We start from the raw sequence: 24066 nt of genomic DNA, 5'->3' as shown, positions 1-24066 counted from the left end.
GCTGTTTCCAGGAGCTCTGGGTTACTGGGAGAAGGTCAGAGAGGGTTCAGGGAGCTGTGGGAGGGAGTGGATCCAGCTTAGGTGTGTCCAGGCACTGGGAATCCAGGGGTACAGCTGGGGGGACCCGGGAATTGGACTTGCAGCTCCTTCTCACCTTTCCCACCTTCACCCCTGCCTTTTTCTCCTCCCAGGGCCCTCAGGGAGAGCCAGGGCCCCCAGGACAGCAGGGGAACCCAGGGGCTCAGGTAAGAACAATCCTCCTCCTCCTCCACAGCTGGGAAAAGGAGGGAGAATTCAACACCAGAAAAGTGAGCAGCATTTTGAAAGATCCAACTTGAGGAAACTTTTTTTTGGCCTTCTTTAAGCTTCCATTTATTTACGCACCCAAGTTTGTAAGATCTCCTTAACCAAGAACTAGAGCTCAGTTTTTCTGCAGAAGGGCTTAAACCTGAAGTCACTAAAACATCACCGTGTGCAAGGGCAGGACTGGGTGGATGAAAACTTCTTTGGGCTGAGCTTTCACCCCAGAAAATCAGTTCAAGGCATCTCAGCCTCGGGTTTCCCACATGTGTAAACTCCAAATGCACATTGATCACTTCTTTTGTAAGGCCTGTTAAGACAAACCCACCTTGCAGCATGATCAAGAGGCTAATAAAAATAAAATAAAGAAGGCAAAGGTGTGTCCAAAATCTTCCTGCAAAGGCTCCCAGTGTGGATCCCCCAGTTCTCACCTGGCTGTGGCACAGCCAGAGCAGCTCCAGGAATTCTCTTTGGCCAAGTCACACCTTGTGTGGTGTTTAACACTCCCCTGTCCAGTTGCTCCAGAGCCAGGGGGACAATGCAGAAATCCAGGCTTTTCCCATGGCTCTCAGGGAATCCTGCTCCTCTGAGCATCCCTGCTTCCGTCCTGCCCACAGCCCCTGCAGCTCTCTGGACATTTTATTACCCCTCACAAGACATTTTGGGAAAGAATGGAGTTGGGGAAATCCCCAACCCTCACAGGCACTAAAATAACACCCAGCCAAGATGCATTTGGAAGGAATAACTTGCTCCTTAAAAACCTTATTTTTATTTTATTTTTTGGTTGTTCACAGGGTCTTCCAGGCCCACAAGGTGCCATCGGTCCCCCAGGAGAGAAAGTGAGTTGAAATTCAGCTCTGGCCTCCATCATCAGCCATGGATTTGCATTTTGCTCCTTCAGCTGCTCCTTTGCCCCATGTGCAACATCTGTTTGCAGCCGTGGCCATGAAAGTTTAATGCCTCTCGTTCCAGACAGAGGGGAGACCAAGCCAGCTTGGTTTACCTCTAATTCATCATATTTGCATTCATTTCCCCTCTGAGGAGAAACATTTTGAAAGCAGCTTATGGTAAAACATGAGGACAGGATTGAAATTTGCCTTTTTCTGTGGGTTTTGGGAGTCTGAGTGGAATGATAATGGGAAGAGCCCATGGATCCCTTCCCTCTGCCTCTGATTTTCTGGCTGTTGGAGTGGGGTTAGTGCTGGCCTTGGACCAGCAGGATTTAAAGGAGGGGAAGCTTCCTCCAAGAGCTCTGGAACCAGCAGGATTTAAAGGAAAAGCTTTCCTCAAGATCTCTGGAACCATCAGGATTCAGAGAAAAAGTTTCCCCTAAGATCTCTGGGACTAGAATAATTTAAAGGGAAAAGTTTTCCCCAAGACCTCTGGAACCAGCAGGATTTAAAGGGGCAGAAATTTCCCCCAAGACCTCTGGAACCAGCAAGATTTAAAGGAAAAGTTTTCCCCAAGACCTCTGGAACCAGCAGGATTTAAAGGAAAAGTTTTCCTCGAGACCTCTGGAACCAGCAGGATTTAGAGGAAAAGTTTTCCTGGAGATCTCTGGGACCAGCAGGATTTAGAGGAAAAGTTTTCCCCAAGATCTCTGGAACCAGCAGGATTTAGAGGAAAAGTTTTCCTCGAGACCTCTGGAACCAGCAGGATTTAAAGGAAAAGTTTTCCCCAAAACCTCTGGAACCAGCAGGATTTAAAGGAGGAGAATTTTTTCCATCGGAGGGGTTGCTCAGGGTATTGTCAGCTCCCACAGAGCAGGGACACTCTGCGTGTGTGTCCCTGTGTGTCCCCTGCTTGTTTGGAGTGCAGTTATCAATAATCCCCCTGGGAAGGAGCACGCTGACATCTCTGTGGGACAAGTGGCACCTCCTGATGTGTGAGAAATAAGAAATCAGTTCATTAAAAGGTGCTCACTGAGCAGTGTTAGAGCAGCCAGTCCAGCCAGCTGGGGCAGCTCTTCTCCTTTGCCATTTTCCACCAAAAAAATGAGCATTTCTTGGTCCTGTGACCCCAGAGTTTGATATCCCTCCCTTGGCCTCACCCAGCTGTGCAACATCCCGGGTTTTTGGTGGGTGAAGCTCCCGTGGGGCTCTCCTTGCTGAATCCTGGCTGTGGGTGATGCAGCCCTGCAGCATCCCGACATGCTGGAACACAAAAAAAGAAACAGATTGCCTTCCATCCACGCCAGCTTTTCCATCTCTGCAGCCTCTCACAGCTGGGAAAAGCAGAAAATGTGGCTGGAAATCCCCATCCTGTGATGCTGTGCAGGCTCTGATTGATTTTCTGTTCTGTTTTTAGGGCCCTCTGGGCAAACCTGGTCTCCCTGGCATGCCTGGAGCTGATGGGCCCCCGGTAAGTGCTCCTGTCCTGCTGCCCTGCTGGGCTTTTCCTGCAGCCCTGGAATGATGATTTCCCACCCTGGAATGAACCCCGGGCTTGGAAATGGGAGCCCAGGTTGTGATTTGAGCCCCTGACAGCTCAAAGGGATGGAATGGGAAAGGTAAAAGCAAGGAAGGCCATGGGCTGGGATAAAGGTGGTTTAATACGGGAATAAAGAGAGTTTTGAATGGGAATAAAGAGAGTTTTGAATGGGAATAAAGAGAGTTTTGAATGGAAATAAGGAGAGTTTAGAATAGAAATAAAGAGGGTTTAATATGGAATAAAAGACAGTTTAATATGGGGGGGGGGAAAATAAGTTTAATATGGAAAAAAACAACATCCTGCAAGGTCAGCTTTGGGAAGCCCCATCACAGCTTTGCTCACCCTGGGTACTTCTCAGCTTCTCTTTCCCCTCTTCTTGCTCCTCCTCTGTGTTCTGGGATGGATCCTGTGTGTGTTTATTCCCATCCCAGCACTGCCCTGGGTGCTGCTGCGCAGAGGTGATAAGAGCAGGTGGAGATTACCTGTCAGTGTTCCATTCTCACAGCTTCCCCCCTCTCTAATCCCACTTTAAGCATCATTTGCTCCTCGCTGTAGAAATCAGTCTCAAAAAAAAAAAAAAAACAAAAAAACAAAAAAAACCCCACACCACCAGCCTTTCAACCCGATCTTATTGTTACCCATCTCAGAGAGACATTCATTTAAGAATGAAAAAAAAAAAAAAAAAACACCCTGCAAAATCGTTTCGTTCTGCAAATGCAGAGGGAATAAAAGAAAAAAAAAAAAAGGGGGGGAGGAAAGAAAAATTACATTTCCCACCTAGGGACTATCATTCCTACAGAGGGCACTTGGAACATCCATACAATTGTTAGCTGAGTCAACAGAGCAGCTCCAGCAAAGCCCAGAACATCTCTAAATCTGCAGGTTTTGATGTGAAATTCCTGCAGCAGCCTCCGGGGAGGTTTTGCTGGAGAAACTCTATTTTTGAAGCAGCCTGGAGGTTGTGGAGGAGCTGCAGGGTGGCTGTGCACGGACAGGTGGGCAGGGTTTGAGGGTTTGGGTTGCTCTTTCCAAGGACAAATTTTTATTTATAGAAATCTGTCCTGGAAAATCCCTGAAAAATCCCTGAGGGCCTCGCTGTGAGAGCTGCTCATCAATTTGTGATCTGGGCAACAGCCAGGGAGATGGGCACGGTGAAAATGGGGATGATTTAGTGCAGGGTGCACCAAAGGTTTGAAATTCTGCTGCAGGTTCATCCTGGAGCTGAAGGCAGGACTGGTTTTATGGATCCTTTGTGCCCTGGTGCCATTAAAATCACAGGACAAAATGAGATTTGAGTTTTTCCCCCGTTTTGCTGATGGAGGAATGACAGCTGTCATTTTGTTCCTTTATTAAACCAGCCTGGTTTAGGGAGTCTGGCTTGTCTGACATTCCCTTCTGAAACTGATGATGGGGACACTCATCATTTTCTTTGTTATATTGGTAGAAAATTATGTATTTAAAGGAGACATTTCAGTGAGTGCAGAATGGCTTCAGAGCAGCTGGATGTGCTTCCACCACCCTTAAAAACTGAAGGTCCCTGGGTGTGCAGTGAGTGCCGTTTTAGGGATCGCTGATACTGTAAATATTGCCAAACCAAAAGTTATTTTCCATCCCAGCTTCATTTTGGATCTACTCAAAACCGTTTTCCTGGATTCCCCATTTCTCACTGACTCTTCCAACTCTACCTGAGGAAACTCACACTTGGATTTTTACTGCCTGCCACCCCAGCAAGAGGCTCTGAAGGCTGGTGATGAGAACATGCTGGAAACTCTGGGATGCCGAATTATTCAGCACCAAATCCCAAGAGGAATGCTGGCCAGCCTCCAGCCAGCCTCTGTCCAGCAGGGATGCAGGATAGCTGAGCATTTGTCATGGGATCTGGTGCTGGACTCCAGGAATTAGGAACTTAATGAGGGGCTCTGACCAGTCTGGGCATCTCGTGACCTTCACAAGTTTCCTGCCACCAGGATTTTTAGCTGTTTTTCCTACCTGTAAAAATCCCTGTGCTGCTTTCCTGCTGAATTCACCCAGGTGTTCTGCTGGCAGAGAATATTCCAGAATGCTTTGTGCTGCTCTGCTGGGAGGTGCTGAAGGGGAAAATTAGAAATAACTAGGTAGAAATTAGAAATAAATAAGTTTCCTCCCTTTAGGAAAAACAAGGTGGCTTCAGGGGGGACCCTTGTGTCAGCAGGAGCTTCCTGGGGAGCAGCTGACCTGTGACAAATAAATCACAGTTACCAAAGCATTAAATGTGCTCTAAACCCCAAAATTCTCTTTTCCTTGTCTCTTTTATCCATAGGGTCATCCTGGCAAGGAAGGTCCTCCTGGAGAGAAGGGCAGTCAGGTGGGTGTCCACAAAACCCTCAGCTGGATCTGCACAGGGGTGGCCAGGGGGTCAGAGATGTGGCCAGGGGAGGGGCTCAGAAGCAAACCCAGCTGAAATCTGAAAGCTGAGCCCAGATTTGATCTCTGGGTGTCTCTTCCGAGCTCCTCCCAGCACTCCTGGCCAGCAGTGCCCCACAGACACCAAGACTGGACCTGGGAAGGGAAGCTTGCTCTTGACAGACACAAATAAATATCCTTTGTGGCACAGGGAATGTAGAAAATAGATTTGCCCCCCTCGTCTCCCTCCAAGTCCCTCTTCAACAATATATTTGAGATTATTGCCAGAGGCCAAAGCCCTTGAATTATGCACTGGTCCATCTGCCCAGGAGATTTGCCAGCTGCATTCCTGCTGCAGCCCGGGCTCTCTGAAAACATGGCCCTTGTCAAAAACCTCTGCTCAGAGCAGGCTGGACATCCAGGAGTGCTGGTGCTGCTGGACACAACCCACAGCTGGATTTGTCCCACCGCTGTCACAGGAGGCTGAAAATTCCAAATCTCCACTTGCCTCTGGAGAAATTACAATGCCTCCTGTCTGTGATCATCACCAGGGTGCTTTGGAAGCAGCAGGACAAGTTCCTCCTGCCTGGTTTTCTTCAACCCAAAAAACCACAAATCATCCCAGGTGTATAAATCTTCTTTCTGACAAGTTTTTGCCATCCTGGCCCTCCTCTTCCTCCTTTTCCTGTTGGATGGATTCTTCCATCAGCTCAGCCCACCACACCTGCTGGAGCTGATGCTCCTGCAACTCCCTGGGCTATTTTGGGTTATTTTGGGCTGTTTTGGGTTATTTTGGTCTATTTGGGGCTATTTTCAGCTGGCTACTGCTGTTCCTATCCCACCTTGGGAAACAGGATTTTTTTAATTTTTTTTTTCCACGCCCTCTCCTCATCACTGCACTTTTGGGTTGGTTTTTGATGTGTTTTTCTTGTTTGCATTTCGTCCCCTCAGGGTCCCCCAGGTCCTCAGGGCCCCATTGGTTATCCAGGACCACGTGGAGTCAAGGTAAGGAGATGCAGGAGCAGTGTCCACGTCTCTGGAATTCTCCAGGACACTGCTGGAGGTCACAGATGTCCACTCAGGGCCACCTCAGTGACCACCTGCACTTACTGCTCCAGCCACTCTGGATCCAGCATTTTATCCATGGGCATCATGAATTCCCTGCTCCTCAATAACCCCAGTTCAGCACTTTGAAGGGATTTCCCTCGTAATTCTCCCATTCCCATTCTTCCCAGTTTACAACCAGAGTGAATCTCAGCCACAATTTAACAAGGTTGATAAACCAGAGCTCTTCCCAACACAAAGCTGGCTTTTCACATTCCTGATCCCAAACCTTGCTGGGCAGAGCCTGAGTGTCTCAGCCAGGTGCTTTTCCATGGATTGAATTCCTGAACTGCTGCTGCTGAGGCAGTGGGGGATGTTCCCCCCATTCTCCTCTGGTTTTACACCCATCAGGCTGTATTCATTCAGGTGCAGATGCGTCCTGCATCCCAAAAAAATCCCATGAATCCACAGGGATCTGCACTGGCAAATCAAAAACATAACAAACACATCCTGGGGAGTGAGACAAAAGAGCTTTAACCCTCTCAAACCCATTGCTTCAAACTTTAAGTGGGATGTGTTTAACCAGAGCAAAATTCCAGCAAAATTCAAAAAATTTCCTGCGAGGCTGTAGAAGAACACAAGAGTGATCCACTGGGGAATGTTGGATTTCCCATTAAAGTGGAGCTGCTCCCCAGTAGAGGGAGTGAAAGAAATTGTGTCCTGCACCAAACCCCACAGTCAAGGTTTTGCTTCCTACAAGCAGAGTTCCATGAACTGCACGAGCCTCCAGCTTGGGGGGAGGAAAATAAATAAATTAATTAATTAATTAATAAAGGTGTCTAATTGGCTTTGTAGCCATAAATAATTTCTAGATCTTTCCTCCTTTACCAGAGCCCTGTTCTGCTGCACAAATCTTGATGGTTTTTTTAATTCTAATTTTCCTGGACATGCTAAAAGGAAGAAAAAAAAAATAAAATATCCAAGCAAAGCACTAGTCCTTTAAAGAAAGCCTCAAATGTGGTGGTTTTTCTTGTGCTGGTGTGGATACCCAATTTTTTTTTCTAGTTTTTATGGAAAATATAGACAGAAAAATAAAATGTCATGGTGAATTTTATCCCTGGAAACAGAACTTATGGATAGAAATCACCAACCCCACCTACCAAATCCAGACAGAAGAGATTTGTGACCATAAAATGCTCCCTAATGAGTCAAAAGCCAGAGGGCAGGAGCTGATATTTAATTAATAAAATGTTGAGGAGCATCACAGTTTGCAGAGATACAATCAAACATCAAAGAAAGCAGAAATCACCACAATTAATGGTGCTTTTTTTTAATTTCTTCACTCTAAACTTTACTCACAGCCTGGTAACATCTTGGTTTCTCTCTCAAGGGAGCAGATGGAGTTCGTGGGTTGAAAGGCACCAAGGGAGAAAAGGTGAGTTCAGCTTGGGTTGTGTTTCTGCAGTTTCTGAGCATTTTTGTAGGTGGATCCCACAGGATCTTCCCTGGGAAGTTTCTTCCTGCACAGGGGGTTCCTCTTGGGGGGAAAGGAAAAGGGGGACTGAGCACTTTTCCTTCATTCCTGCCCCTCCCCACCAGTTCGGCAGCAGTTTTAGCTTGGGATCTCCCAAACTTTAAAACTTTCTGGGAAGTGTCGTCAGTGCCTGTCGGGGATTAGCTGTAGGATGAGATGCATTATTGATTAATCTGCAATTAAACCTTCTTGGCTGAAGGAAATATTGCAGTGTCCTGGAGGCTGCCTGGGAGCCAGGTGTAAAACCTCCTTTCACGAGAATAAAACCAGTTCTGCTTCAGAAATAATTGGTTCCCAGTGCTGCCAAGGTCTTGTTGTTCACGTGGGGCCCGTTTGTGATGCTGGCTTGCAGCCAGGGTGGGATGCAGGGCACATCTGGGGACTCTGTAGGGTTTTTGGGGGGGTTTTGGGTGGGTTTCTATTCCTGTCTGTGCATTCCAAGGACTTGGAGAAGGCAATGTGTGGGAACTCAGCTTGTCCTCTCTGGACAAACGAGGCTTGAGAAACTTTAATTTTTGGGGATTTTTTCCCCATCTCTACACCTCGGGTGACTCTTCCCTTCTTCATTATTTAGGGTGAAGATGGTTTCCCTGGCTTCAAAGGTGACATGGGCATCAAAGGAGATCGGGTGAGAGTCTGGGATCTGTGGGATCAATCCAGCAGCTCCTGGTGAGCCTGGAGAAGGCTGTTCCCAGCATGGAACCATGTCCTGCTCCCCTGTGTGACACAGTGACACTGCTGTCCCCTGTGCTGGAGCTGGCAGCGCCACAATCCAGCTCTGATTTCCCAGTAATTCCCATATTTATCCTGCAGGTACCCAGCTCAGCCCTCAAACCCTTCCCAAGTCTTGCCTTGCACATCCAGCCACAATTTGGGAAGTGGGAGGAAGGTGATGGGGCTAATGAGCAATCACAGCTAATGAGGGCTGGTTTTGTGGAGATATTCCGGGCGTGGATGGGATAACCTCTGGATTTTGTGGGAATAAAACCCCGGTGCTTTTGCTCCCACTGCACAGTTTAATCTCCCCTGAGCCTCCTGGCTGAGCCCAGCTTTCTCCCAGAGCAGCTCCATGGAATATCCCTGGCAGCATCGGGGACCTGCCTGTCTAATTAACACTTCTCTTGTAATTAACAGGGGGAAATTGGCCCCCCTGGCCCTCGGGGTGAGGATGGACCCGAAGGTCCCAAAGGTCGCTCTGGCCCCAATGGAGATCCAGGTCCTCTTGGACCTGCAGGAGAGAAGGTGAGCCCAGGATGGGAATTCTGTGTTTTACTCTAAACCCCGCTGGTTTGGGGCAGTTTTAGGGCAGGGGGGTGAAGAGGAGATGTGGGGGTTTTGTGTGAAGGCCTGAGGGTGGTGGGTTTAGGGCAGCCACATTGAGGCTTTGGTCTTTTTGGGATTGTTTGTTTGGGTACAGATTAAGAAAAACAAAACAAAACAAAAAAAACAAAAACCCCCCCCCAAAAAACTGAGGGGAATAAATGGAGAAGTTGCAAGTTGAATTTAAATCAATTTCAATAAAACCCCAAGCATTCCTAACTGGTTCCCAGCACAGTTACAGAGCTCACTCTGCATCTCCCCTTTGGGATTCCCTCAGTGCCCCAGAGTTTCATTGCACCCAGGTCCCATCTGCTCTGCTGCCCCCTAACTCACCTTTCCTCGTATTCCAGGGAAAACTCGGCGTGCCAGGATTGCCTGGATACCCGGGCAGGCAGGGCCCGAAGGTAACGGGATGGGATAATGGGATGGGATGGGATACTGGGATGGGATACTGGGATGGGGATGGGATACCGGGATGGGATAATGGGATGGGGATGGGATACTGGGATGGGATACTGGGATGGGGATGGGATACTGGGATGGGATAATGGGATGGGGATGGGATAATGGGATGGGATACTGGGATGGGATAATGGGATACTGGGATGGGGATGGGATAATGGCATGGGATACTGGGATGGGATAATGGGATACTGGGATGGGGATGGGATAATGGCATGGGATACTGGGATGGGATAATGGGATACTGGGATGGGGATGGGATAATGGCGTGGGATAACGTTATGGGATGGGAAGGGATGGGATACTGGGATGGGATGGGATGGGATGGGAGTTTGGGATGGGATGGGATGGGAGTTTGGGATGGGATAGGATGGGATGGGTTGGGTTAGGATGGGATGGTTTGGGATAGGATGGGGATGTCTGGGATGGGATGGGAAGATTTGGGATAGGGTGGGATGGTTTGGGATAGGATGGGGAGGTTTGGGACAGGATGGGATGGTTTGGGATAGGATGGGGAGGTTTGGGATAGGATGGGGAGGTTTGGGATAGGATGGGGAGGTTTGGGACAGGATGTGCAGGGATGGGACAGGATGGGATGGTTTGGGATAGGATGGGGAGGTTTGGGATAGGATGGGGAGGTTTGGGATAGGATGGGGAGGTTTGGGACAGGATGGGATGGTTTGGGACAGGATGGGATGGTTTGGGATAGGATGGGGATGTCTGGGATGGGATGGGGAGCCCAGGGACACAGCCCAGCTCAGCCCCCACTTGTGGGATGAGGTCCCTCCTTCCCACTCATGCAGGACAAAAGTAGGGATGGACCAAAAGAGCTGCCAGCCCTGGGCTGCTGGAATTCAGGGGCTGCTGGTGCATGGCATCGGCCCCAAAGCGTTGGGAAGAGCGGGACAAGGGCTGGGATGTGCAGGGATGGATCCAGCCAGGCTCCCTGGGAGCTTCCTAGACATTACAGTCCCTCTCCTTGGATTAGGGGTTTTATCTTCCGAGATAACGTTATCTAATTAATTAAGGAGAACAGCTCATGACTCAGGGTCTCCCTGAAATGAAAACAGAGCTGCCGTTTGTGTATGTGCAAACATCCTTTGTAGCTTCTCTCCACGCCCACCTCCATTCGGGCCATTTTCAAGGCATTTTTTAAAAATTGAAATTGTGAATTCCATCCATAGGCTTAGGCTCCAGCCCAGCTCTCACATGCCCTAGAGGCTTTGGGAACTTCTGTTTTTGTTAACTTTTTTTGTAAGAATCGTATTTTATTATTCATGTTCACTGCTTAAAAAAAAAAAACAAACCGAAAACCAACCAACCCAGGCTTGTTTCATTCTGGAGACATAATTATCTGCAAGAGATTGTTTCCTGCTTGTGGTGGGGCTGGTTTATTTTTTAATTTGCATTCTATATCTGGAGTAAGGTTTGGGGGGGGTGGTTTTTTGCATTTTCTTGGACTAATCCATATTTTAAAAGCAGCAGCATTTCTCCAGGCGCTGACATCAGAAAGGAACAAGGCAGGAGTTAAATTTTCATGTGCACCACAGTGACTTAGGAGCTAAAATCCCAAATCCTTCCTGGGCTCCCATCACAACCATGGGCTTGGGTCTGTACAGTGACTGCTAATGAGCCATGGATATTTTATTTTTTTTGGTGTGTGTTTTTTTTTGGAGAAAATTGAATTTCTGATGATTTTGCTGTTGTTTGAGGGAGGTTCAAGGGACAGGGCTGGGAGCTCTGGGGTCACTCCAGGCTGCCCCTGCTGTGGCCTGAACCTCTCCCTTTCTGTTTTCTCTTCCCCCAAGGGCTCCATCGGCTTCCCAGGATTTCCAGGAGCCAACGGGGAGAAGGGCACACGGGTAAGAACTGGTTTTTCCACATCAGGTTTTTCACTGATTTGTTTCTCTCCAAAGAGGTGTGGGGATCATTCCTTTGCTGGGCTGGTGCTCCAAAGATTTTTCCACTTTGGAATTGCCCAAAAAGGCTCATCCCAGGATGGGGTTCCTGCTGCAGGACCGGGGGATGCTGGTGAAGCAACAGATTCCCAATTAAACCCTGGGAATTTTCTCCTCAGGGTATTTTAAGAGGCTCCTCAGAACCTGAATCCTTCCTGCACTGTCAGACTTTGCTCAGGGCACAAAGAGCTCTTTAATTAACAGTAATTACTAGAGATGGCTGAGTCTGCTCAGAAGCAGCCAGAACCATCTTTCACCTAACTTGAAATTCTAAATGCATGGCTGAGAACACTCTCAGTGCTTTTAATAAGCTGCTCAAAATTCAGAGACACCCTGAAAATCAGGGGGTTCCATCCCCCAGCCTTGTCTCTGCCTCTCACCCCACCTCCACAGCCTCCTCTCAGAGTAGGGATTGTCTAAATATACTGATTTATTTTTTATCTGCTGCAGAACATGCTCGAATTAAAGGATTCAGAGTACAAACAAAGTCATTTTCTGCACCAGCTCCGGTCACAGTGACAAGAAGGGGGAGTGAGGACAGCAAGTGGAATTAGTTTCTTTTTTACTCTCATTTAAATAGAAATGACTTCTAACAGACGGCTTTGAGAGGAGCCCAGCAAATATAAATCACTTTGCACTGCATTAATATCCTGCCACTGCAATTTGGGTCCTATCCACCCCCCTTTTTTATCATTTCATTTCATTTGGAACTGCAAATCCTCATCCTTACCCTTCCCTCTGCTCTGCCTGGGAAGGAGGAAATTCAGCCTGGAATTCTCTGGAATTACCCCCCGCCCCTGCTTCTCAAATATCCAGCAATAAAACCCCTGGGCTGGACTTTTTGGGGGGAGTGTAGAACAGCAGGGGAGGGATGTGCTGCTTTGAATCCCTGCACATCCATGAATGATTTTATTATGGGATGGGATGGGATGGGATGGGATGGGATGGGATGGGATGGGATGGGATGGGATGGGATAATGGGATGGGATAATGGGATGGGATAATGGGATGGGATAATGGGATGGGATAATGGGATGGGATAATGGGATGGGAAACCTTCCAGGGAGTGGAGAAGGTACCAGGAGCTGGGCATTTCTGAGGTTGGAACAATCCCTGAGGGGGTTCAATTTTGGCATTATCCAGCCTGAAAGGGACTGGAAAGGGAGCAGATCTGATGGGAAAGGGCCCAGCTACAGAAGCAAGCCATGAGAAGACAAAAAAATCAGCATTTTCCTCACTTGTATTCCAAATGAGCTTTGTGCCTTTAACAGAGGTAGTGAGGGTATTTAGTTACACCCTTGGCATGCCATACATTTCTTCAGTTCAGGAATTAAAAAAAGTGGGTTTTAACCTTTCAAATGCTGATTTATTTCATGGTAATTCCAATTTTTAATATTTTTTTTTCATTTTCAGTGGGTGATTAGGCCATTTCTACCATTTTCAGTTCATCAACCTGCATTCACTTTATCAGTGTACAGAGAGATTTGCATGGACAAATCTTTCCATTAGCAACAGGAGCTCAGCTTGGAAATTTAAAAGTAGCAGAAATACTGATTTTCAGTAACAGCTTTGCTATCCATCTATATTTTTTTTTCTCCTAAGTTTCCCATTTGAAAGAAGAGAAAAAACAATTATACACAGAATTATAGGCTGAGCTGGGGTCACTCTGCTCCAGTCCTCATCTTAGTTTAAGCCTCGTTGAGTCAGACTTGATAAATCCCCCTCTGCTTCTCCTAAGACCACTCAATTTGTTGAGTTTATGAGTGTGCTCACTTGGAGTCAAGAAAGAAAATTTCCAGATTTTTTTTCTTCCACTTCACTGGGCAATAACTCAATCTGCAACTGCAACAACCCCAAATCATTTGTTCGTCTTTTCTTTATCACAATATCCCCATTTTGCTCTTCAGTTCCCTGGTTTATGTGGCTAAAATGATGCAAATCCCACATTTCTCTCCCAAAATGGAACTCAGCTTTTCAGCTTGTTGTTTCAGCAGCACAAAGAGTCTTCCCAAGTTCTCTAGTAATTAAAAAAGGTGAAAATCAAAGGTGGAAGGGCAGGACCTGCACAGGCAGCTGAATTTTAGTGCTGAGGTGCTGAACATCCCCAAACACAAAAGTTCAGCTCATGGCTGTTCAGTTGTACCAAAAACTGCTGGAAAGGTAAAAATGGGGAGGGGAAAAAAAAAAAAAAGGATGAAGATGATTAGAGGATGAGTCTGGGAAAAAGCTGAGAGAATTGGGATTGCTGGAGAAGAGAAGCTTTGGAGTGAGCTGATTGTGGCCTTCCAGAACTTGAACCTGCAGGAAAAATGGAGAAAAGGAGCCTGGAGTGACTTTGGATGGGGCTTGGAGTGACCTGGGCTCGTGGAAGGTGTCCCTGCCCATGGGAATGTTTGAAATGACTTGGTCCTTCCAACCCAAAGCAGCCTTTGATTCTCTGCTTGGTGCTTTTGGAGAATTCTGAGCCATTAAATCCCTCAAGAGCTGCTCATCACCAAACCCACCCTCAGCTCCAGGATCTTTCCAAGACCCGCTCATGAAATCAATATTAAATATTAATCATAAATCTTATTTTAAGGGCTATTTTCTGTCTGCTTGTCCAGTCTGAAAGAGCCCGGGTGGGTGTGGAGGTCCCCAAATCCAACTGTTTCTTTGTGTGCCTCAAAACCAATCTGAATTTAGCTGCCTTCACATCAAAATCATTGTTTGAAAAATATAGGTCTGTGTACATTGACAGGGAATACAAATTCTTTGCGAGAGTACACAGGGCTGAATGCATGATTAATGACAGCAATAAGCAGGGGGGAATTTGGCTTAAAAATAGAATTGTGGGAGGAGAGGAGTGTGGGGGCTACCTAAGGGGAGGCAGCACTCTCTCCTCCCCACCTGCTCCCAATTTAGCCTCCTAGAGCTCAAAGAAAACCAGCTGGAGTACTTTAAAGTGAATTTTGTAATTAATTAAAAAAAAAAAAAAAATATATATATATATATATATGCCAGCAGGCTTTAATAACTGGAGCTGCAGAACAGGGAAGATTCAGCAGGACTAATTTTAGCAGCTGGAAGAAAGTTGATGGTGAAGTTTTCCAGCTCCTGTTTCATGTTCTGCTGGTTAATGAGTGTCAGAGCCGAGCAGGCAGCGCAGCGAGGTGATGGATTTGGGGCAGAAAATGGCAAAAGGGATATTTTAAGCACCCAGGTTTTTTGTTTTTTTGGGTTTTTTTTTTTTTTTTTCCATGGGAATCGAGGCTTCCACTCCTTTCCTTTCACAGGTGCTTGGTGCCATTATAGCACTGCAGGTCCTCAGGGGCAAAGCCAAATATCTCAGTGGCATTTTGGCCACTTGACACCACAAAAACTGGGGGTTTTTGGGCCATTCCTTTTCTTTTAGGCGCAGCTTAACGTGCTGCCAGATTTAGGTCCAGCAGGCTGTGACTTTTCCATGGCAGGATTAATCCCAGGGAGCTGAGTGCAGCTGTCAGACCTCATGAGCAGCTGCCAAACAACAATTCCTTGTTGTTCCTGGAATTCCTTGTTTAGGTCCGAGTTAGGGAAGGTTTGTAATGATGTAGGGCATCTTAACTAGCCTGTGTGCAGGAAGGAGCTGCTCTGAGCAGGAAAATGCTGTCACACCTTCCAAATCCCACAGCAACACGTGGGAGCAGCGGGGTGAGCAGGGATCAGGGAGGAAAAAGGGATTGCAGGTGTTGGGGTGGCAGAGCCGAAGAGATTTTGGTTGGGTTTTTGGGATAACGCATGGTCTGAGGGGGTGGCCACACCTTGGAAAGCATTTTGGGGTTTTAAAAGACTTTGCACGCTGCTCCTGAAGAGATTAATTCCCTCAGAGGGCAGATGTTGTCTGGGTGTTGGGGGCACTGTCCAGACCTGCCCAAGTGCTCCGAATTCGGATAAATACAACAAGCAGGAGATGGTCGTGGACCTGCTGCTGGCTTCTCCATGGCAGAGGGGTTCTGAGGCACTCTGCGTGTGCCAGGCTCTGCCGTGGTGCTGCTTCCTAATCCCTTCTCCTTTTCCATTCCAGGGCACTCCTGGCAAACCAGGTCCGAGGGGGCAGCGCGGTCCGACGGTAACGAGCCACTTCTTCATCCCCGTGCCTTTCCAAAACTTGTCCTGGCCAAAGGGAAACTGGGATGTTCTTTGTGTCCTCACTGGTGGGGGGATCTGACCTTCAGCTGCTGCAGCTAAGCCCAGGGAGACACAGATTTGGGGCTGGGTCTCACCACTTAAAACCTTTTTTAAACTTTCTGATGATTTTCCTTGTTGCTGCTGGGATGGTCTGTTGACCCCAAGTAGCTCGGGTGCTGAGGGCAGCAGAAAAGCCTCAAATGTCACCTTTTGTGTCTTTTCAAGGGTCCACGTGGGGAAAGAGGCCCCAGGGGAAGCACTGGGAAACCTGGCCCAAAGGTAAGGCTTGAGGGAGCCTTTGGGGTCGTGTCCTAAGCAGTGTTGGTGTAAAGAGCATCTGGTTCATCGCCCTGCATCTCCCTCCTTTCCTTTTCCATTGGATTTGGAAAGCTGAGCCCTCCTGAGGTTCATTCCCAGCTCAGTGGCTCCTAACCCAACTGCAGAATACGTGCCCAGGTTCTGGAAATGCGTTGGCCCAGGAGCCAGCAGGACTTGGGGTGCATGCCCAGACTGGAGACCATCACAACCCCGACATCAGCATAACCCTACAGCCCCTAAACCTCCCCTAACTCCATTTGGGGGTTTAAGGAGAGTTTAAAGCCCCTTAGAGCCCTTAGGCTGTGTTGTGGGTGAGGGGCTGTGGTGCTGTTGGTCTCCAAAGCCTGGCTGAGCCTTTTTTGCCTTCCCACTTTTACTGAGCCAGGATTGGCCACCAGGCAAAATTTGGGGATTTTTCTCCCAGCCAATCCAGAGGCACTGACAGATTACCTGAGCATTGTCCACGAGGCTTGATGGAAGAAAAGCTTTTGTTGTTTTGTTGTCACCACCTGCCAGATCTAAAAACAAATATCTGGGCTTGGTGTTGGCATGAATTTTTGATCAATCCCTCCTCTTTAGGAGTGGCATTTATCTCTCTTAGGGAGGCCACAGAGTGGTAGAAATATCCCAATCTCCCCTGGATTTTTATGAAGGGATGTGGGGGGAACGAGCAGCTGCTCATTTGTCACTGGCTGCTGTTCCTGCCACAGAATTATTATTAGAGAGGGCTGGGGGAGTTGCTGGGCTGTGGTGTCACCGTGGGCTTGGTGCCATCTGAAGCCTTTGCACACAGAAGCTGTGATGCTGATTTGGGTATTTTTTTAAAGGCTCTCTTGTTTTCTTTCTTCCTAAAAGGGCAACTCTGGTGGTGATGGCCCCCCTGGTCCTCCTGGAGAAAGGGTAAGATGAGCTGAAGGGTAAAGCAGGACTCAGTCCAGTGCTCTGGCAGAGGAGCTGGGGTTGCAGGGCTGAGGAGTTTTTGGCAAGGAGGATCCTCCTGGGTGCCCTGTTAGCAGAGAGGAGTGGGCAGGAGCCAGGATGCAGCTCAGCAAAAGGAAAAATGGGAAATTTTGGTTAGAAATCCAAGATGAAACGTGTTGGTGTGGAGAGAGGTCCCCCAAGCCACCTCCAGCCCTTAGGTCCTGTGTGAGCTCTCCAGGAAAAGCTCAGGTGGGACTTTGGGTGTCCTGTGGAAGCATCACTCGTGGGAGAAGGGAGAGGTCACCCCTGGGTGGCTGCAGGCAGCCAGAATTTCCTGTAGTTTCTGGAGGATGTGGCTCTGTAGGGCCTCCTGCTGCTTCCTGCACATCACAATCAACTGGGAAATCCTGAAACAATGGGACTTCCACGCTTTTAACCTCCATTTCTGCTCTTCTTTTCCCCCACTGGGTTTTGTTCTGTTTGTAATTTTTTTTCTACGCGATCACCCAGCATTTGGCTTCCCAGATCTTTGTGCTTACCTGCTGCTCACCCAGAGGTAATATTTCATATCAAGTATTCCAGGTTCCTTAACCAAGTTCTCTGCCTTGTCTTTCATGCCAGGGACCACCAGGGCCTCAAGGACCAACTGGATTTCCTGGACCAAAAGGCCCCCCTGTAAGTAACTCCATTCCTAGGACATCCAAAGGAATAATCCAATCTTTCCCACCCAGCCTGAGCTGATTCCCTGACAAGTGGTGACGTTCCAATAAAAGGCATTACTGAGACGTGCTGATAACAACCCGATGGTTTCAGATTTTAAATAGCCAAGTAAATTGCAGCTGATTATAAATGTTCGTTTCCTACTGACTCAGGATCTCTGGGCTCTTTGGTGGTTGTTCTGTGCTTTATTTTCCCTCTGTGGACGTGGAGGACAGCACAGCACTGCTGTCTCTGCAGTTGTACCCTGGGCGGGGGGACCTCAGAAATGGTTTGGGGGTGATCTCCTGAGTGTGGTGAGAGCTCCTGGAAGAGAAATCCTTTGGGAGATGTGTGGGAAGGAAAGGGGTGCAGCTTTTAGGGTTCTCCAGCTCCATTTTCTATGAAATAACTGGGAGCTGAGGCAAGCAGGGCTGGTTCAATGTTTGTCACAGTTTTATTACCGAGCACTTGGTGATGCTGCTTCTCCCCCTGCTTTTCTGCCACAGGGTCCTCCTGGGAAGGATGGATTACCTGGGCACCCTGGACAGAGAGGAGAAACTGTAAGTAGCCAAAAAAAAAAAAACATCTTGGACTGGTCATTACTCCAGAACCTCCTTCTGGTTTCTCTAAAGCCTGCTGTGCTGCTGGGGAGGTGCAGCCCCATGCTTGGACTGTTTGGATTCCCTGAGGGTCTGTGTCTCTCCAGCTGCTCAGGAGGATCTGTGGGCAGCCCATTTTCTCCCCTGAAAATGAGCGTTGAAAAGGTTTTGCACATTATGCATTTCCCTCCTCAATTTACCACACAATTTAATTCATTTGCCTGGCATTTGCTAAGCAAGGCAGTGCAAACACTGCTCAGCCCAGCACCAGATATTTATTTACACACCAGAAGATTGATTTTAAAGCAAGGGGTTAGAAGTATTTTTGAGCCAACTGCTCAGGTCGGGATTAACTTAAAGGTGAAGAGTTTTCACCTGCCAGAACCTGACTGACACTGAGTCTTCCTTGAGTTTTCCACGACATCCAAGGACACCTCCAGCCAAGGTGGAGGGAGCAATGGGAACTTTGACAGCATCTGCTGCCATCAGCTTCCGAGGCTGGAATCAAAGGCATCAAGTCTGCAGGAAATGGACAATGGTCTTTTAATTATTTTGGGGTCTGAGAGCTCTCCCTCATAGCTTTCCTCAATTTTCCTCTCCCAGGAAACAGAATCTTTGCTAACCTGTGCCATCAGCCTTGCAGAGATCACTTTCCCCTGCAGACCCAGGCAGCAGAAGTCCCCTTTTTTTTGTCCCCTTTCCCCCTCACAGTGACAAAAAGCAAGGAGAGAAGCATAAAAATGAATTAAATGCTCTTTCTACATCAGTAGCCTGGTCAGTGCAGTGTATCTTCGTGCAAGATTGAAATCTCTGTGTCCAACACTTCCCTTTATTTAAGTTCCCATTCAGCAGCAAACAGACACACTGAGATATTTGGCCATATTAAATTTGCAAAGATTGGCTCTAAAAAAAAAAAAAAAAAAAAAGGTGACAGATTCTAAAGCCTCTGTGGCCAAGGCTCGAGGAGTACAAAAGAAAACCCCTTTCTTCAGGTTAGTAGGGAAAGTCCTGCACACAAGTGGTCTAAATATTTGTCTGTGATAAGAGTTTAAATTGTACCTTCGTTTCCCAAGGATATTTTACCGTTTCCCCATCAGTGACAGGATATTTTCTGATCTGCAGGCAGCCAGAATAGCATGGAGCAGTTATTTAAACATGACAGGCTAGCGTTGGCATGGGATTTATCTGATCCTCTTTTGTGCCAACGAGAAAATCGCCCGTGTGCCCTAAATGCCATTCCTCAAGCTTGTCAGCAGGCTGGAGTAACAACCATAATTAATGTGCTTTTTAAGGAGTAGCCTGGGAGAGCCAAACAATTGCAGTGGTGAGAGTTCCTGGTTGTCACTCTTCAAAATGCCATTGGAAGGAGCTGTCATGGAGACTTCCCTGCTCATCAGCCTTTGGAGACAAACACGGCTGTGGCTCCTTTCAGCAAATGTTGATGGAGGAGATAAAGCTTCACTCAGCCCCCACGAGTTGTGGTGCTGCCCTTGAGCTCCTGGGAGCTGAGCTGAGACAGAGCCGAGCCTAAACCAGCACCAGAAAAGGGAGCAGGATAAGGGAAATAGCTTTTTAAGAATTGCTCAGCATAAAGAAGTTCACATTGATTTTTAATAGCCATTTCCTCTATGGTTTTATGAGTGTAACAGATTTATACACACACACATATATATATATATATATATATATTTATATATATATATGGCCAAACCAGAGCATCCAAACAGCAGGGCTGAGCTTTGAGAATCTCTTCTTCTTCCTCTGTTTCACCCTTTGTAAATGTAAAAAAACCCATTTTTTCCCACTTTTTGTTTGATTCCTTATCTCCTTTTCCTTCGGGTGCCCACCGTGGCCAGGGGTGTCACTGGGGGAGGAAGAGCTGGTGGCAGTGTGACCCTCACAGGAGCAGTCCTTGGCAGAAATGTCACCTCTTTGTCTTTTCCCTTTCTCTAACAGGGTTTCCAAGGCAAGACTGGCCCTCCAGGCCCCCCTGGTGTTGTAGGTCCTCAGGTAAGGAGCAAATGCTCACCCAGCCCTGCAACTGGTCTTCACTGGTTCAACTGGAGCTGTTTGTGCAGCAGGGATTCCTTCTCCAGGGAAGGCAAAGCCTTGTCAGGTGGCTTTGAAATTCCTGAGACAGGTGTGAAATCCTCTCCATGGCCCCAGCTCACCTTGCTGAGGGTTTGGCATGGGGTTTAGACAAACGTAAACGTAAATGAGGTGGTTCCTGTGAGCTCAGCACAACCACCCTGGTGTAAAACTGGTGTAGGGTGAGAAACCAGAAAAAAAAAAAAAAAAAAAAAAAAAAAGCACAAGGTATCTAAAAAGCACAAACCAGCTGAAAAACACAACGCAGCTCAAAGACTTTAAACAAAAAGGAGTTAAATGAGATCTCCAAGGGCTGTGCAGCTGCTGGTGGTCAGGGCAAAGCAAACGTGCTGCTGGAGTGCTCTTCCATGTCAGTGTGAGGAAAATCATCCCTCTGGCATCTGAAGGGCTGCCAGGTTCTGTCAGAGCTGGGCTGGTTCACTTTCAGTCCCCACGAGCTCTGTGCAGTGTGGGAACGAGCCCAAATTTCAGTGAGCCTGCCCTGAGCAGGACTGGCTTGGGGTCGAGCCTTCTTCCCTGAACTGCTGGGGAGCAGCTCTTTAATTAGAAAGTAATTAATTTGTCCTCTTTAGTGACAGCATAAAGTCCCTGATTTGTAAATTCCCTGATTAGGGGCAATTCCCTGGTGGCTGTATCTGTCTTCTCAAGTGCAAATTAGGTTCGGTGGCAATTTCGTGCGGCTCTGCTGGGCTCAGTTGCTGTGATCTGTGGCTGCTGAGTGCTCTAAGTGGCTCCCCTGCAGCAGGACATGAGTTACAGCACTGTCCCCAAAGCCACCAAGGGGCAGGGACGTGGTGGTTTTTAGCGCACGTGGCTTTTGTCCTCCCAAAAACGAGCCTCTGGGGAGCCCTCAGTGACACTTGTGTCACCCTGGGTGCCCTCGGAGGGCGCAGAGGCAGCCGCTAATTGCCAGGGAGTGCGAGCCTCATGCATTATTTATGCCCCATCCGAGCAGGAATCTGCAGGGCTGGAGAGTGCTTAGGAAGTTTTCAATTAAAAAGGGAAAGCTAAGCATAATAGCTGGAGTGTTCACATCTCATTTGGGTGGAATTTGGTCTGGCTCCAGAGGTTCCCCAGTGCCTCCAGAGGTTCCCCAGTGCCTCCAGAGGTTCCCAGTGTTTCCAGAGGTTCCCAGTGCTTCCAGAGGTTCCCCAGTGTTTCCAGTGGTTCCCAGCACCTCCAGAGGTTCCCAGTGTTTCCAGAGGTTCCCCAGTGCCTCCTGAGGTTCCCCAGTGCCTCCAGACATTCCCCAGTGTTTCCAGAGGTTCCCCAGTGTTTCCAGACGTTCCCCAGTGCCTCCAGACGTTCCCCAGTGCCTCCAGAGGTTCCCCAGTGCCTCCAGACGTTCCCCAGTGCCTCCAGTGGTTCCCCAGTGCCTCCAGAGGTTCCCCAGTGTTTCCAGTGGTTCCCCAGTGCCTCCAGACATTCCCCAGTGCCTCCAGACATTCCCCAGTCTTTCCAGTGGTTCCCCAGTGTTTCCAGAGGTTCCCCAGTGTTTCCAGAGGTTCCCGGTACCTCCAGAGGTTCCCAGTGCCTCCAGAGGTTCCCCAGTGCTTCCAGATGTTCCCCAGTGCCTCCAGTGTGCCCAGGGTGATGTTGGCCACTTCCAGAACAAGGTGTCTGGAGATGCCAGAGGAGGAATCTCTGCAAGGATTGCTGGTGGCACTAAAAGGCACCTCTTCCATCCCATGACAGCCCAAAGGACTAAACTGACACCCTGCACTTTTCCCTTCCTCAGTTGTTCTGCCAATACCCACCCCATTTTCTCGCACTGGTTTTTTTTTTTTCCAGGGTCCAACTGGTGAGACTGGACCCATGGGTGAGCGGGGCCACCCAGGTCCTCCAGGACCCCCAGGTGAACAAGGTCTTCCTGGCCTCACTGGAAAAGAAGGGACCAAGGTAGGGACTGGAATTCACCCTCCTTGCTGCCCGTCCCTCCCTGGAGATGGAGAGGATGGCTCAGAAAAGAAATGGAGCTTCTGCCTGATCCCAGCTGGAGGCTGAGGGGATGGGCTGCACCTCCATGGAACGTGCAGATGCTCAGCTCTTCGTCCCTGTCCTTGCAGGGGGATCCTGGTCCTGCTGGCCTCCCAGGGAAGGACGGTCCCCCCGGGCTGAGAGGATTCCCTGGAGAACGAGGCCTCCCCGGCCCCATTGTGAGTAGAGGCTGCTGGGTCCTTCCAGATGGAGTATTCCCAGTCGTCCACCACCCCAAATGACTTCGTTTTCCTTCCTCCAGGGTTCTCCAGGGCTGAAAGGCAACGAAGGTCCCCCAGGTCCACCAGGACCAGCCGTGAGTATCCCCGTCCTTGCAGGCGCCACCATTTACAAGCTTGGCAGGGCCAGGCAAGGGTTAGTCACATCTCCAGACTTTATCCCCATTTTCCTGACGTTCCTTCAATTCCATTTCCCTGGATGTTCCTTTATTTTACAAGCCACGCGTGGAACAACTCAGGCGTTTAGTGGGGTCAGCTGTGGATGTACGTGACAGGCTGAGGGAACTGCAGGGGTTCAGGACATCCAGGATTTTGCTTCTAATCCACCTGCTTTCCCTCTGGAAGTTGTCTCCACTTGAGATCCCTGCTCAGGGACGCCCTCCTGGAAGGAAACATCCATCATCCAGCCCTCCCTGCTGGCTGTGAAGTGGCTCTTGCTCTTGTTCCAGGATGTTTATGTGTCCCCAGGAACTGAGCTCTCTGCACCATCCAGAGGAGAATCCAGCCCTTCCAGAGATTATAATTAAAAAAAACAAAAACAAACCAACAATCTGCAGGGCCCCTTGGGATGGTGGCACCAACTCTTCACCTGGCAGTTATCCCATGAAATGTGCACGAGCACGGATTAAAAGCTTGGATTTCTCTGTGTCAGGGCATGGGTGAAGCTTGATACTGCAATTAATGCAATTAATGCTCCTTTGCTCCTCGTCTTCCCAACAGGGCTCTCCTGGGGAGCGTGGCCCTGCAGGATCAGCTGGCCCTATAGGATTGCCAGGGAGACCTGGCCCTCAGGGACCTCCAGGACCTGCAGGTGAAAAGGGAGCTCCAGTAAGTACCAGCAGGAAGATGAACAGTTTTGGGACAGCTGGAGATGTGTGCAGGAGGGAGCTGAGTGTGGAACCACTGTGGAGATTTAAATTACCAAAAAAAAAAAAAAAAAAAAAAACGGAATTCAGTTTGGAATGAATTCAATTAGAAAGGGATTTTCTCATCCTGAGCACATCAAACCACTGAATGTCAGCTGCTCAAGTGCCCCCTGAGTGGCACCTCTGCTATCAAACATGGCTGTGACCCCAGAGAGAGATGTGTCCTCAGGCAATAGGGGGGCTGAAAAGGTGCCACACAGCCTGTGTCACCTCTTGGTGACAAACAGCCAAAGGCCAGGCCCGTGGGCAGAGAACTGAGCCAGCCCCATCAGCAAAATCAGAGCTGGATTTGGTGATGTCAGGCTGCTCTGGTGGTGGTTGATATCAAAGGTGTTTAACAGCCACATTTTCTGGTTTGTTAGAAACTCCAGCAGTGAATCCAGAGGTGAGAATTTCCTGGCAAATCAGTTTTAGGAACTTCTGTCCTGCTGAGTGCCTACACGACGTGTCAGTCAGGAATTTTATGTCAGAACAGGAAATTTATGTGGCATCTAATTTAGTTATAGGAGGGCACCCAGGATTCGGATGCAATTCAATTATGGATGAGGAAACTGGAAAATATTCACTGTTCAGTTCCAGTAAACAAACAAATTTGATTGGAGGCTCCTGCTCAAAGGAGTACAAGAAGATGTTGACAGAGAGATTGTTTTATTCACTTCAGGTGGTTTTATTTGTCCAGAATCTCAGGATGGGCCTCCTGAG

The 24066-nt window shown here is 48.4% G+C and overlaps 1 protein-coding gene across 2 annotated transcripts in view; it reads left to right on the top strand.

Annotated features, from left to right (window-relative positions):
* COL5A1 (collagen type V alpha 1 chain) overlaps positions 1-24066 on the top strand; it is a 139870-nt gene that overhangs the window by 94768 nt on the left and 21036 nt on the right. For both annotated transcript variants that reach the window (XM_062505913.1, XM_062505911.1), the window contains exons 23-42: positions 192-245; positions 1095-1139; positions 2608-2661; positions 5030-5074; positions 6064-6117; positions 7547-7591; positions 8265-8318; positions 8825-8932; positions 9361-9414; positions 11281-11334; positions 15473-15517; positions 15802-15855; positions 16750-16794; positions 17437-17490; positions 18021-18074; positions 20070-20123; positions 22014-22121; positions 22289-22378; positions 22462-22515; positions 23159-23266. In XM_062505913.1, coding sequence (XP_062361897.1) covers positions 192-245; positions 1095-1139; positions 2608-2661; positions 5030-5074; positions 6064-6117; positions 7547-7591; positions 8265-8318; positions 8825-8932; positions 9361-9414; positions 11281-11334; positions 15473-15517; positions 15802-15855; positions 16750-16794; positions 17437-17490; positions 18021-18074; positions 20070-20123; positions 22014-22121; positions 22289-22378; positions 22462-22515; positions 23159-23266 — 1233 coding nt within the window. The remainder of the gene's footprint in view (positions 1-191; positions 246-1094; positions 1140-2607; positions 2662-5029; positions 5075-6063; positions 6118-7546; positions 7592-8264; positions 8319-8824; positions 8933-9360; positions 9415-11280; positions 11335-15472; positions 15518-15801; positions 15856-16749; positions 16795-17436; positions 17491-18020; positions 18075-20069; positions 20124-22013; positions 22122-22288; positions 22379-22461; positions 22516-23158; positions 23267-24066) is intronic.

Source organism: Cinclus cinclus, chromosome 19 (assembly GCF_963662255.1).
Source record: "Cinclus cinclus chromosome 19, bCinCin1.1, whole genome shotgun sequence".
NCBI classification, from domain to species: Eukaryota; Metazoa; Chordata; class Aves; order Passeriformes; family Cinclidae; genus Cinclus; species Cinclus cinclus.
This window is presented reverse-complemented; position numbering and strand designations above follow the sequence as displayed.